Raw genomic sequence first — 15,575 nt, forward strand, 5'->3', positions numbered from 1 at the left:
GCAAAAAGGCACTGAAATGGGTTTAAGGTATAAAGATGAATTTGATTTGATGTGAATGTGTATTAGTATAATTGTTAGAAATATATATATGTATGTTGATTAATGTTTCTTGACTCTGGCTATATATGAAAATCATCTGAGAATCTTTTAAAAAGTATTAATGCCTGCCCCACCCTCACCAGATGCCTGCCCCACCCTCACCCAGGGACCTATTAAACCAGAATCACTGGAAGATTGAACCTGGGCATAGGTGTTTGTGGGAAAAAAAAAAAAAAGGCTCCCTAGGTGATTCTAATGTGCAGCCAGGGTTGAAGATCATTGGGCTGCATCCGTGTGTAATACTCTGAAGATATAAATGTGTTCTATATATTTCTAGGTAAGAGTGAATCCCATCTACCTGAAGCTGACATTTCACTTTTGAAGCTAATTTCCTGTTGGAAAGACCAGTCTGTCCAGGTATGATATGGTTCATGTTCTTGAAGTTATTGGAAGAGTTCCTTGCTGCTGTGGTTCATTCATACTCCCCTTTACCTGAGAGTATAGGTGAGTAGGTACTCTTGTCCTCACACATTTTCTTCCAGGGTATTTCATTTAATAGGACTAACGCAGAGACTAATAATGAGGGAAAAGTGGAAAATAACATGCAAGGATGCACCAAGTTAAGGGTCATGAATAGAGGGGGCTGAGGAAGGGATGTTTATGTTGTTACAGGTAACTTATTGCCCACTGAGGTTTCAGTTGGTGGCAGAAATGTCTATTATTTGATTTCATAATTGGATATAAAAGTCCCTAGGCGGGCTTCCCTGGTGGCGCAGTGGTTGAGAGTCCGCCTGCCGATGCAGGGGACACGGGTTCGTGCCCCGATCCCGGAAGATCCCACATGCCGCGGAGCGGCTGGGCCCGCGAGCCATGGCCGCGGAGCCTGTGTGTCCGGAGCCTGTGCTCCGCAACGGGAGAGGCCACAGCAGTGAGAGGCCCGCGTACAGCAAAAAAAAAAAAAAAAAAAAAAAAAAAAAAAAAAAAAAAAAAAAAAAGTCCCTAGGCTTGAGAATTTGGTAGGTATAATTAGAAATCATTTTTCTATCCTTTTCATCTGTGAGTTGATATAGAGAGCTGGTTTCCTCAATGTCCAATTTAAGTTTTTCTTCTTCTTTTAAGGATTTTTTTGTGGATAGCTTTGAACATTGTACAATAATATCTGTGCATTGATTAGATGAACATTTATTGGAACTTTATTCTTCATGGGCTTAATAAATGTCAAATTTTCAAGACAAGAATAGCAATAACTCCAATTACAAATGGTTATTTTTGGTTACAGGAAAACAAAGAAAGTCAACTCAGAACAAATTATGGGGGCTGACACCATAAAACCAAATAAACACAGTTGGGATGGTTATTAAAGCCATGGCCTACATGATTTGCCCCTCGCCTAACCTCTTTCTTCATCATTCTCCCCCATTCTCACTAGCCACGTTGATCTGCTTGTAATTTCCAGAATATACAAAGCTCATTTCCACCTCAGGACCTTACTATTCTCTCAGGCTGGAATTCTCATTTTATCCATTCATCATTTGGGTCTTTGCTCAAAAGCCAACTCCTCAGAGAAGTCTCTCCTGATCACTCCATCTAATATTGTCACCATACCTTGCTGCCCCATGCTCCAGTTACCATCATATTATCCAGTTTTATTTTCTTTGTTGTGTTTGCTTTTAGTGGAGATTATACCATTTTCTGTTTTTGCTTGCTTATCTTCTGTCTTCTCACTGAAACAGAAGCTTGCTGAGAGCAGGGACTTTGCCTGCCTCACTCACCCCTTTCACCAGTGACAGTAGCCAGTCAATATATATTTAATGAATGACTGAATAGCTATGCAAAAAGCATCTGTGATAATCAAATAAATATTAGTATATGTTGACTTTACCAGCATATTTACAGTCACCCTAAAAGAGTCTCTATTAAAGGTGGGATTTTTTTTCCCCAGTAGCCAAAGAATTTCTCAACAGGGTAAACAATTCTTAAGGAAAAAAGAATTCAATAAAACAGTTATCCTGAGTTTCTCTAATTAAAGATCTTTTGTAATTGTTTGTTGATCTTAAATTTTAATGTGGTTTGGATATGTTTGGACTAATGGAACTTAAGGTTCTATGGATTCTAGGACCTTGTGTAAAATGCTGGCAGCAGGACAAATATTACTAGAGCTTTTATTACTCACTCTGTATGAAGTTTAAGCTTCAAAATTCTCCTCTCATTTCTGCCACTAACCTGATGAGTGACTCTGGAAGATAGGTTTAACTTGTTGGTTATTTATTTTACTCATATGTAAGGTGAGAATGAGAATTCCTGGGGCCCTCAGGAAAAACAGAGGCTCTTGCAAGTATCCATATAAATGCTTCATTAACCAATCCTTAAATTCCTTATAAAGCTGTTCATTTAAGCAGTTAGTCAAATTATGTTAACTTGAATCTGCTTTTTAATGTATTTTAGGAACACTAGGTGGTAATGGAATGATTTTGTAAAAAAAAGAGCATAATCCTACTTCAGAAATTGAAGGGGGTGTACCTTTAAGGGAATGGGTAAGGATGAGTTAATTTTGCAGATGAATGAGTTTGTCTGGAGATTGTTTTTTGTTTCTCACACATGAAATATACACAACATAGAAATAAATGCTGGAGAAGCAACAGCAGGTTTTGGGGTTGCTAACTTGCATGTTTCTGAAGCAGCACTAACATTCTTTGGATTTTATAATCTGACACCAATGGGTGAAATCATGACATCCAGGCCTCCTGAGAGAAGTATTGCTATTCCAGGAGATGATGCAAGACATGAAAGGCTCGTGTGAGCCTGAGTGTTGGGAAAATGCTTTTATACCAGAAAATCTGGACACTGAAACCACAAGCAGGCCACGGGGGCCCTTAAGAGTCTTTATAATACTCTGTACTATTTTACAATACTTTGCTGTTTCAAGGTGTTGGTAGAAAACCATTAACATTTTTAGCTTGCTATGGCATAGTAATACTTCTAGTAAAAAGTATATGGCCCAGATGTGGCTCTCTTTTCCCAAGCAATGGATTTTTAAACCTTATTTTAAATCTGCACATTCCTTCCTAAGTGTGTAATGCTTTGCATATCTGTCTTTTCAGGAAAACTGTATATGCATTTGGAAGACAGCTTTATAGCCATAGTGCTTTCAATTTTAGCTCAGCATTAACATCACAAAGTTATATAAAATAATGTCTACAGATTTTATATTTTGTTGGGAAAAATTCTATGCCTACTACCTATCTACAAAATTTATCTACTCTGTTTATATGCTAGAGACACTTAAGTACTGACAGTCAGAAACTATCATTAAATTTTACTTTCCATAGTGTATATTTTTAAAGTATATAATACCTATTTCAATTCCATTAGCCTGGTTTTAGTGCTCACTGTATACCAGATACTGTAACATTATTATATGCTTATATAAGTTGTACCATTTCTCTATGTATTGACTTCACACTGAGCACAAAGCATATATTTTGAGTTTGTCTCCAATGGGGTATGTGCCATTCTGTATTCACTTTTAAGTTTTGTGGCTCTGAGTATCCTGTTTATTGTGGTTAATATGTTTCATTCTGCTGTTTCTGCTTCATCTTGCTTTTTAATGATACTCATATTGATTATTCCTGCAATATGTATTTGTAGTGACAAATATGTCAAAAAGTTTCAAATTTTAACAGGTAAAAAAATATGGTCATGATATACAAATCTAATAACTAGAAATGTTAATTGAAGCTGCATAAATCCCTGTATTTTTTTAAGAAAGAATATTGATCCAAGTTGTTATAGAATATTATATCTAGTGGATAGAGGACTTTCTAAATCATAGTTGTGAGAGAGCATCCATAATCCCATGGGAGCATATGGCCAAACTGCCCATTCTGAGGGATAGACCATAGTCTGGATGTACTACAGTTCTGAGGATATCCTCTAATATCTTCCTGATTTTTATAGGTATGAACAGAAGCAAGTTCCATACAGCTTTCTGTGACTGAAAGCTCTCATCCTAGCCTCTCTCAGCATCACAGACTGTTTTATAAGTATGGACATGAAATCCCAGAGAAGTATGTGACTTGTCAAAAGTTACATTTGTAGTAACTGTCATAGTCAGATCAGGAACTTGGACCTTCTCATGTCAGATTGAGAGCTCTGTATACCACACCATTCATGTTTTGGAAGCAGTGCTATCAAATAAATGTGTGGCAAAATTAAAATGACATAAATTCAGTGTTGTAAAATTGTCCATGAATAATTAATACAGGTTGTCCCATCATAATATCTACATGATAAGCATAATTCACTTATTGTGATATAGAATAGTATATGTTAATAGATATCATAGCTAATAGTTAATATACAATGTATCTCAGCATATGGTAGATATTAATAAGCATTACTCATCAGTATCATAATGTGTAGAATTATATGTTGTGTTCATGGTATGCAACAGCTTTCATATATATTCAACACTCAACAGTGTTGAGTATGTCCTCACATGATGTAAGCATTATGTACCTGTATTGTGACAGGCAGTACTACAATATTAATAGACTTGGTATGCAATAGTAAAATCATATCATTCATTAGCCTTTTTTCACGACCCAACCAAGCATCTGACTGGACAAGAATAGGGGGATGACCAGTGATCAGGCAGCTCCTCTGATACTTTCAGGAAGCTCCCTATATTTAAAACTCTAGAATAGAGTTTAGAACCCAGTTCCTTCTACTCCTGTAGTTCACCTAGCATCTGCCATCAGCAAAAACTCTCAAGTATCCCTGGAACCTAAAGGTCTCATAAGCTACCAGGACACATAAAAGGGACTAAATAAATATTTAAATGAATACCTACTCTGTTTTGGGCATTAGCATCTCTCGATTACCAGTTTCAGTGGTGTTGTCCCAAAGCCCTAGCTCTAGGCATCCTATGGGTAGACTGGGAATAAGGCAGAGGGGACGATGGCAATTATGGAACATGAGTCATCTTGACAGAGGACAGGCTTTTGAAGGGAAAAGAGTAGGCATTGGGACGTGGCTATGTTAAAGGTTGAACTATCAGCCAGGGGAGGATATTGGAAAGGTGTCCCAAGTTCATCTAGATCAGCAGTGCCCTTCCTTTTCTCTCACCAGTTCAGGTCTTGGCTTTCCTTGAACTCTACCTAACTCCTGGACCTTACCTCATCCCTTACCAGGAAGGGGCTAAGGTACTGTCACTGGCTTTTTACTGAGATGTAAGGGTATAGAACCTTGGGAAGACATATACTACTAAGGACATAGAATCAGGGATTAGAAGGCCTGTCCACCATGTCTGTGTGGAACTTGGGATGTCACATCCCAGGTTCTTCATTTTAAAAATGAACATACTGGATTAGATGCCCTGTGCTAAATATTTCCCTTCCCCTTCCCTCAACCACAGGTCCTTGACTGGGTAGGTACAATAATCAGAAGGTAGGCTTTGCAGTATTTTAAGCCATGTAAAACCATATATGCATACACACAGTTTAGTGAGATTTACTATTAAAGTCTTGTCTTTAACTTTCTGTATTAAACCTAGTTTAAATCAAGGGTTTTTAGCTAAATCGTGTTTTAGAGCTAGACATTGAGGAACTAAACCTGTCTTTCAGAACAATGTGATATACTAAAATTTTCTTTATCTTCTGATATAAATAAAAATATTTTATGAGAAAGAACTGAGAACTCCCTTTAAACTTTCCTTTTACGTTCTCTTACGGTTTTTTTAAAAGAACAGTATGATGATTTGGGTGCCAATTTTCAGTAACTGCATTTCAATTGTTTCAGATGGTAATTTTAGTGGAATGGAGCATTCCAATTTATGTGAGACTTATTCAAATCAAAATTCTAGACTTTGGGTTTTATATAAGACTCCAAACATTTGTGATAACACTAAAAATAATTCATTTAAAAAAAGAAAAAAACTTTACAGGTAACTGAAGCAATACAAGCTGTTCTTTTGGCGGAAGTTCAACAGCACATGAAAAACTTAAGAAAGACACCAGTCAACAGTGAACCAGTGTCGGTGGCAGAGAATGGTGACTATGAGATGACGCAGATCCTGCCAAAGATTGAATGGGCCAAGGAGCCAGAGTTACAGTGTGTTACAAACACTTTGCCTCTGCAAAGTAAGTGCAAAATTTATTGGTATGCTTTTTCATCAGAACTTTTTCTACTACTCAGAACATTTTGAGAATGAGTTCAATATATCATTTCTGCAAAAACCAAGCCAAGTGCCCTGTTTATCACCTTTTCTGCTATAAATTTCCTCATAATTGTCAAGTTTCTAATTCTAAATTCTATTATAATTAATAAATTCTTTACAGAACAAAATTTATATTATTTATTTAAATGTTTTAAAGTTAAGTCAGTAAAAATGAAAACAGAACTAACAGTAATAGCTTAATGGGACATACATTATAAGGATACCCTGATAATAATGGGTCCTAAATTTGTTTTCATTTGATACCATGGTAATAGCCATGTGCCATTTTTTTTTTTTCTTTTCTGGGAGTAAGAAATGTACTACAAACTAAAATTGCACTGTTTTACAGTTGGACCACTTGATTCTTTCTATAACAAATTTTATCATTGTAACTTTATAATCATAGTGTTTATGGTTATGACTAGCAAGTGAATCTAAATTTCTGCTGTAAAATGTCATCTGATTTTTCAGCCTGTTAGTTATGACTTAAAAATGATTTTAAAAAATGGTAAAGGGCCTCCCTGGTGGCGCAGTGGTTGGGAGTCCGCCTGCCGATGCAGGGGATACGGGTTCGTGCCCCGGTCTGGGAGGATCCCATATGCCGCGGAGCGGCTGGGCCCGTGAGCCATGGCCGCTGGGCCTGCGCATCCGGAGCCTGTGCTCCGCAACGGGAGAGGCCACAACAGTGAGAGGCCCACATACCGCAAAAAAAGAAAAAAAAAAAAAAAAATGGTAAAAAAAAATTTAAGCAAAAATTTGATTTTCAACTTCATTAGTAAGGTTTTGATGAACAAATGATTTATAATATGATTAAATATATATATTTGTCAGGAAAACATGTTACAAATTTACATGCTTCAGGTTGAAAGAGATTTTTATTTGGGACTCAGAGAAATGTTGCTATATTTAAAATGTTAACTCTTAAAACAGGTGTCATTCTTTAAAATGCATTATATTTATTTCTTATTATTTTTATAAGATTACTGACTAGAGAGTATTATGCAGTGAGAGAGTATATGCAGCAGGAAAAGGCTTTTTCAGTAAAGGCCAAAGATCAAAATAGATAGAATATTTCCTAATGCCAACACAGTCAGCAAAGCTGGTAAATTCAATAAGTAATTTGTTAAAACTCAATGGCAATTTCAAGTCATTTGTTTACTTGTTGTCAAGAAATCAGCTTTAATTATCTGGCAAATTCACCCACTTTAAGACACTTCTTTTTGATCATATCACAAAATTGTAGTTGTATTACACCTTTCAAGCAAGAAGTAGAAAAATTCCTTTTTAAATTAATTTTCAATGACTATATTTGTGTTCTTGATTCATTTGAAGAGGCACCTATAGTGTCATTTAGTAGGTTTCTTCCAATTCTCCAAAGACAACAGTGTGTTCATCATGTGTTAACTCTCATTAGGTGGTATTTCTGTGCCTTATCCATAAACTTTATTTATTTATTTATTTTTAACATCTTTATTGGAGTATAATTGCTTTACAATGCTGTGTTAGTTTCTGCTTTATAACAAAGTGAATCAGTTATACATATACATATGTCCCCATATCTCTTCCCTCTTGCGTCTACCTCCCTCCCACCCTCCCTATATCACCCCTCTAGGTGGTCACAAAGCACGGAGCTGATCTCCCTGTGCTATGTGGCTGCTTCCCACTAGCTATCTATTTTACGTTTGGTAGTGTAGATATGTCCATGCCACTCTCTCACTTTGTCCCAGCTTACCCTTCCCCCTCCCTGTATCCTCAAGTCCATTCTCTAGTAGGTCTGTGTCTTTATTCCCATCTTGCCCCTAAGTTCTTCATGACCTTTTTTTTTTTTAGATTCCATATATATGTGTTAGCATACAGTATTTGTTTTTCTCTTTCTGACTTACTTCACTCTGTATGACAGACTCTAGGTCCATCCACCTCACTACAAATAACTCAATTTCATTTCTTTGTATGGCTGAGTAATATTCCATTGTATATATATGCCACATCTTCTTTATCCATTCATCTGTTGATGGACACTTAGGTTGCTTCCATGTCCTGGTTATTGTAAATAGAGCTGCAATGAACATTTTGGTACATGACTCTTTTTGAATTCTGGTTTTCTCAGGGTATATGCCTAGTAGTGGGATTGCTGGGTCGTATGGTAGTTCTATTTTTAGTTTTTTAAGGAACCTCCATACTGTTCTCCATAGTGGCTGTATCAATTTACATTCCCACCAACAGTGCAAGAGTGTTCCCTTTTCTCCACACCCTTTCCAGCATTTATTGTTTCTAGATTTTTACATGATGACCATTCTGACTCGTGTGGGATGATATCTCATTGTAGTTTTGATTTGCATTTCTCTAATGAATAATGCTGTTAAGCATTCTTTCATGTGTTTGTTGGCAACCTGTATATCTTCTTTGGAGAAATGTCTGTTTAGGTCTTCTGCCCATTTTTGGATTGGGTTGTTTTTTTATTTGATATTGAGCTGCATGAGCTGCATAAACTTTAGTGTCTAACTTAACCATTGGCCCATAGTCCTCATTTCTGGGTGAGAAATTCATGGTAGGCTATCAAGGTGAAACTTTTTATGAGTTTTGCTATCACATGACTTACCCATTATTTGAAGTTTCACCAGATTGGGCCCTGTTCTGTCCCCAGTTAGTTCTCAGATATAAGAATTATTAACTCTATGGAACTGAGTCTCACTATGACTAAAAAATCTGGATCTTAATAAATATTATCTATCTTTTGATCATTACTGAGTGGTCCTTTGCCAATGTTAAAAGAAAATTTAGGGTTAGCTTGTGATAAGAATTGGAACACAAAAATATTAAAGCTACTTTATATGTTGGTGGATGAAATTTAGAATACTATATTTAAAATAAATATAACAGGGCCTCCCTGGTGGCGCAAGTGGTTGAGAGTCCGCCTGCCGATGCAGGGGATACGGGTTCGTGCCCCGGTCTGGGAGGATCCCATATGCCGCGGAGCGGCTGGGCTCGTGAGCCATGGCCGCTGAGCCTGCGCGTCCGGAGCCTGTGTGTCCGGAGCCTGTGCTCCGCAACGGGGGAGGCCACAACAGTGAGAGGCCCGCATACCGCAAAAAAAAAATAAAATAAAATAAAAATAAAAAAAAAATAAAATAAATATAACATATTCACAAAATAATGAGCATATATTTTGCTGGGAAATATTTCCTGTAGGAAAATATTAACTACAATTGCAATTAAATAGGAAGTAGATAAGCATTGAAGAGGAAAATTTCCAAGAAATATTATATTGGATATTAACATTGCCATTTTTTCCCCTTTTGGAAAAAACTATTTTTTAAACTATTCAGAGGAACTAAGTAAGATTATTAGAAAAGTTTTAGGCCTTTATTAGTGGTATATACTGCATTACTTCATGGAATTTTTAAAAATAAATAAGTAAAAAGCTGTTTTATTTATTTCAAATGTCCTGATTTAAGGGTTAAGAAGATGGTGTATGTGCTATTCACCAGATATGATTATTCTTCAAATGTTATTGGGAGATTTACTTAACCCCAGTATCACTGCAACATACATCATTTTGTCAAATATTCTTATGATAAATGGTTTATGTTGTTTGATTTTATCAGGTCCTTGTTCATTTTTCCTCTGTGAGCTCCCCATTCCCCCATATTTTTTTTCTAATTTCTTTTATTCTTTCTTGGTTCCTTGATTTCTTGATGCATCTTATTTGTAAATCATTGGGAAAGTAATAGATGATTGTTTTTTGTACAGATACTCATAAACTTCTTTTATGCCAGGGTAGATTGTTTGGTTTATTAGCATTATGGTAATATGACAATAATAGTCATAAGGAAAAAATAATATTAACAACAAGTTATTACATTCTTAATATGCTCTAACACTAGGCTAAGTAATTTAGGAATGCTAGCTCACTTTTTCCTTTTATTTTCACATGATCTACATGAACCCTAAGGCTCTGTTTCCAATATTTGAGTTGTCTGTGTAAACAATTTTACAGTTTTTTAAAAAAATGTCCATGTTCATGGAATTGAAGTCACGAACTACAGCTGAAAAGAACTATTCTCTGAGAAAGAGAGATTCCCATGGTGCTACCTAGGCTTCCCCTGACATAAGTCTCTGTATATGTTTAGGTTGACATACTAATTATGTATCTTCCTCATACACATAAAAATAAATAATATTTCAAAAAAAGTTCATCACCATACTAGCTATCTTGAAAGCCACTGGTGTTGCACATCTTGTACTTTGAGACATGCTTCCTATTATTATTCCATTTTTTAAATGAATAAACTGGACTTACAGGAGGTATGTGCCTTGTCTACAGTCGCAAAATTACTAAAAACAAGGAAACGAGCCCAGATATTCTCTTAAACACTGCGTTCTTATCCAATAAGCTACATTTCCCATACTGGCAGCATGAAGGAAATTTGCTCTAAATCAGCTTGGTCTGAAAATTGAACAATTTATCGAGTGGTTTTCTTAGATTTTTATTCCCTTCTCATAAATCATACTTTCTATTAACAAAGAAAATGCAGAGTGTTCAATCATTGCCATCTCAGCCCTTTTAATAAGGAAAATCACCAGGTTTCTTGAACTGTTTGTACATGAGGTGGAAATCAGTAAAGTGAGAATTGAAGCATAATATATGTTTGAACTTTATAATTTTGTATCTTATTTTTTTTCAGTGTTTCAACTTGTTACATTTCACAGCATGTATTTTATTTGAGGTCTTAATATTTGTGAATCAGTATTTTATGGGAGAGTGGTGGATTTTATCTGAGTTTACATTTTTATAACGATTGCATTGCTATCTTCCTTGAATCTCTTTAATGAGAAATTGTGTAATTAACACTCACATTTAAGGCTGAGACTCATTGCTTTAAAAAACAGCAGTGGTTTCTATTATTAAAATGCATTTGAAAGTTATTTCCTTTAACTTTTTTTTTAATGTTTTTTGGATCAGTTTAAACAAGTATTCTAAATTGTTCCATTAAACAAATTGCTTGAAATACAAATGGAGGCTTTGTAGATAAAACTGTCACCTTAGAATTACTGGCTGAATTTAAATTCACGTTAAACTGTGTGGTTGTGAAGATGATGCATCAGATACGGGTATTGCAAATAATCTTTATGATGTGCACAATTTTCAAAGTCTTATCTGCAAAATTAAATAATGAAAATGTCCTCTTTAAGTAAAACCATTATTTTGTAGTAAATAAACATATATTCAACAGAAAAGTTTTATGGTCCTGGTGGCCATCAGTAGAAGGACTGGCTTGGGACAGTCTTCATCTGCCTGCTGACTTTCTCAGAAGGAAATCTGTCTAGTTGTAGAAAGGCTTTGAAACCTAGTGTCTGACTACCTCACAGGGAAACTCTTTCTTGACCATTTTTAGTTATGGTAAATGCATCTTCCACCTCCACCTTAGTCTTAAGGCTAAGTGAGAAGGCCAATGCATTCTTCTTTATAGCCACAGAAGTCATTTAGGAAAGATCTGTGTAAGGCAAGTGAGCAAGGAGTAGAGAAGTAATGAGGGATCGTCATAGAATGCCTTGTGTATCAGAGTGAGGTCCTAGGCTTTCCCTCTGAGTGAGATGGGAAAATACTTGAGCAGAAAAAGGGCACATATTTTAATGGGATCTCATTGCCTGAAGTTCAGGGCCCTGGACAGAAGCTGGAAGATCAGTTGGGAGGCCATATAATGCTAATGCAGATGATGGCAGCTTGGAACAAATATGGTGGCTTGGATGGAGAAGATGAGAAGTGATCAGATTCTGAATGCATTTGAAGGTATAGCTGACAGTGTTTGCTGACGAATTGGATATGGAGGAGTGAGATAATGAAAATCTATACTTGCATTTTTTCAAACAAAAATACCCTTGATACAAAGACTGACCCTGGTATCCTGATTTGAAACCTATGTCGGGTAGTGTAGTGTCACATAGGACATTCCAGGTATGCTGAAGGAGAGTAGAATACTCACTTCAGAGAAGGCTGACTCTCCTATGTTCAGTTTCAAGTGTCCCTGCTTAGATGATCTACAGATTTTATTTTCTAGTATTAATTAAACTAACTCTCAGAAAATGAGTAAAACTTCCTGCCAAGAAACTACAGATTGAAGATAATTCTAATAATGCAAGCTTAAGCAAATAAGATGTAAATGTCATTGTCATGTGTGTGTGTGTGTGTGTGTTAATGTCCTCCTTTTGAAATTTTAATTTTTGTGTACATTTTAGAGTGGACTTAATGTGGATATACTAATAGCATGTATATTGTTTATAAACAAACATACATATATTAGTGATGCGTGCATCAAATTCTTCCTTGCTATTTTCTTCAAGAAAGTATCCCAACCACAGCCTTGGGTGGAAGCAGAAGGCAGATATGATAAGCTTTTGGGTATGTGGGGTTGGTAACTTGATATAGTATATTGCACACTGTGCTGTCTCCAAAACTTGGAATACATCTTTATGCCTCACTCCTCTATGCCTCTGTGTACTGATCCAAGAGTTGGTGGTACACAGAGAACTAACTGAAAATCCCCAGTCGAAGACCATAAATTAGCATCAAGATAACCATAAGTGGGGCTTCCCTGGTGGTGCAGTGGTTGAGAGTTCGCCTGCCGATGCAGGGGACACGGGTTCGTGCCCCGGTCCGGGAAGATCCCACATGCCGCAGAGCGGCTGGGCCCGTGAGCCATGGCCGCTGAGCCTGCGTGTCCGGAGCCTGTGCTCTGCAACGGGAGAGGCCACAACAGTGAGAGGCCTGCATACCGCAAAAACAAAATAAAGATAACCATAAGTGTGTCAGAAGCCACGGAATAGTCTGCAGGAGCGCATCACAGAGGTAATTAACCCAGACTTTGAGGTCAAGAAAGCTTCTTAGAAGAACAGTTGCCTAATGCAAGACTTCAAAGATGAACATGATTTAGCCAAGCAAAAATAGTTGGAGTAGGAGAAGACAGCTGTTTGCTAAGACCACTAAAGCCACATAATCCATTTTCTTCCTCGCAAGAATTATCTGCTCCATACATGCATAAATGAGGAACCTGAATATTAGAGAGAAACCCATATGTCCTTAACTCCTTCTCTGGAGAATATCTGTGTCCTCTTTGAATCTCATCGTGCCAACGCCTTCCTCTCCTAACCCTCAGCCTTCCAGAATTACAATGATAGTGATGACAATAACAGCTAACACGGATATGGCTTAGTATGTTCTAAGTGCCTCACATACCTTAAATCATTTGATCCAGGCAACAATTCTGTGGGGATAGGTAGTATTGTTATACCCATTTTATTGATGAGAAAACAGATACAAAGAAGTTAAGTAACTTTCCCAAGGTCTTATTACCAACAAACAACAGAACCAAGAGTCAAACCCAGGCAGTCTGACATCAAAATCTGGGTTCTTCATTACTATCTAGTATTGCCTTCCAAGTAATCACTATTTTCCTTCACTATTTCTTAATTCAGCAAATATTTACCAAGTGACTCCTATATGACAGTTACAGAGGTAGGTATAACCCGTGTTGGGGATCACAAGGCAGCAAAACCCCAGATATTTGGCAGAGCAATGGAGGAAAATACTCTCTTGAATCAAGTAATCAGCAAATATCAAATACCTAATTTCTACTAAACTTTGGATGAGACACCGTAAGCTATTTCACTAAAGATGTACTTAATACTAAGACTTTTGTTTGGAATATAAGTTTATATGAATATAAGTTTTAGTGTTAAAAATTAAAAGGTTTTCTGCCTGGGAACTGGCAATGCCAACTAGTAAATGTTAGAAATGAAAAAGATTCGGCATATACATATCAGTCAAAAAGGGGAAGGGTAAGCAGTATATGAGGAAGAGAAGAGGAAAGTAAAATTTTCATTTTAATAGATTAATTTGAACCATGTAATAGGCTTAACTGACTTAAAAAGCAAGATATTCATGTTAGATGATGATGATTTTACATAAGACAAGCAAATAATTTACCACCTAGAGTACACTACATACCTTTCAAAAAACACTGTTGCCTTTGGGTTTAATATATGTTCTGTCTTATTTTTAGCTTCTTGTAAAATAGGTGGAGAAATTTTATCATTTCCCTTTTCCCCATATAAATTCTTCTGAACTTCTCCACTGCCTCTGCCCTCTCTGTATCATCTTAAAGATCGCATCTCCTTAGAAAGACTGATAGAGTTCACTGCTCTTTTTACCAAAGAGTTTCATCTTTCACAGAGATTGAGATTGATGACTTTCATCTTGGCATATGAAGAACTAGAGTATTGCATCGTCTTTTATCCTCATGAACAATCAGAATGCCAACCTAGCCCAGCTGGGCAGAGACGGTAGCATCAAGGAATTGAGTTAAATAGTTCCTTGGTAACAGTTGTGCAGGCACCACTTTATTGATTATTGTCTGCATACCCATTTAAAGTTATTGACAAAGGAAAAGTGATCTAGATTCTGTTGCTGCAATCAATGTGTTCTGCACTATTGTTCTCCAAACTGAGACTGGCTTCCCAACACTGACCTCTCAAGGACGGGGTTGGGTCTATTTATCTTTTTCCCTCCCATCACCTGGGATGGTCCTTCACCTAGTAGCTGGTAATAAGTGATTATTGAGTGGATGCATGAATAGATGGACCATGGGGTAGCTTGTACTAAAGATCCAGCCAACTCCTAATTAGTAAAAGAAAAAGACAAGGAAAATCAGCTGATTGCTTTTCTTTAGCAGCCAGATATAGTCTTGAATATACACACGAAAATTGTTTTCTAAACATCACCATCCCAGGGTCATGTGTATGCACATAGGCTGATAAAAAAATTAAAAATAGACACATGAATGAGTCTAGCTTGTAACCATTCAGAAAACTTCTTTCCTGATGGTTGATTATTTGGCACTTCACTACTCATTTTGTCATGATCTGGTTTCAATCTGATGTTTTTAGAGAGCCCAGAGACTTGCCTGAAACTCATCTTCTTATTCTTCATTCAGCTACAGCTTCTCCAGGGAAGTGTTTAAAGAGCTGCTGTGTCAAACACTATTACCTCAGTATTTGGATTCACATCCTGGGTTCTGACTCATCTGCCTCTCTTTGGATTTCTGGCTCACTCGTGATCTCTTGTAGCCAAAAGCCCTTAACACTGCTAACCTGGGCTTCTGCTTACAGCCTGGCTCACTTGAGTCAGCCTCCTCCTTATTGACTCCATTCCTACTTCTGAGCCTGGCAGTGTGTGTGATATTAGTTCCTCCATCAAATGCAATTCCATTAGCCAATATAGACATGCATCCCTAGTTCTGGAAATAATTTTGATATAACTAAA

The 15,575-nt window shown here is 36.8% G+C and overlaps 1 protein-coding gene across 1 annotated transcript in view; it reads left to right on the top strand.

Moving 5' to 3' along the window:
• WDR72 (WD repeat domain 72) overlaps nucleotides 1–15,575 on the top strand; it is a 196,210-nt gene that overhangs the window by 115,995 nt on the left and 64,640 nt on the right. Inside the window, exons 16-17 of the mRNA XM_060095295.1 lie at nucleotides 377–456; nucleotides 5,984–6,179. Of these exons, the coding sequence (XP_059951278.1) occupies nucleotides 377–456; nucleotides 5,984–6,179 (276 nt within the window). The remainder of the gene's footprint in view (nucleotides 1–376; nucleotides 457–5,983; nucleotides 6,180–15,575) is intronic.

This window comes from Mesoplodon densirostris, chromosome 4 (genome assembly GCF_025265405.1).
Source record: "Mesoplodon densirostris isolate mMesDen1 chromosome 4, mMesDen1 primary haplotype, whole genome shotgun sequence".
NCBI lineage: Eukaryota > Metazoa > Chordata > Mammalia > Artiodactyla > Ziphiidae > Mesoplodon > Mesoplodon densirostris.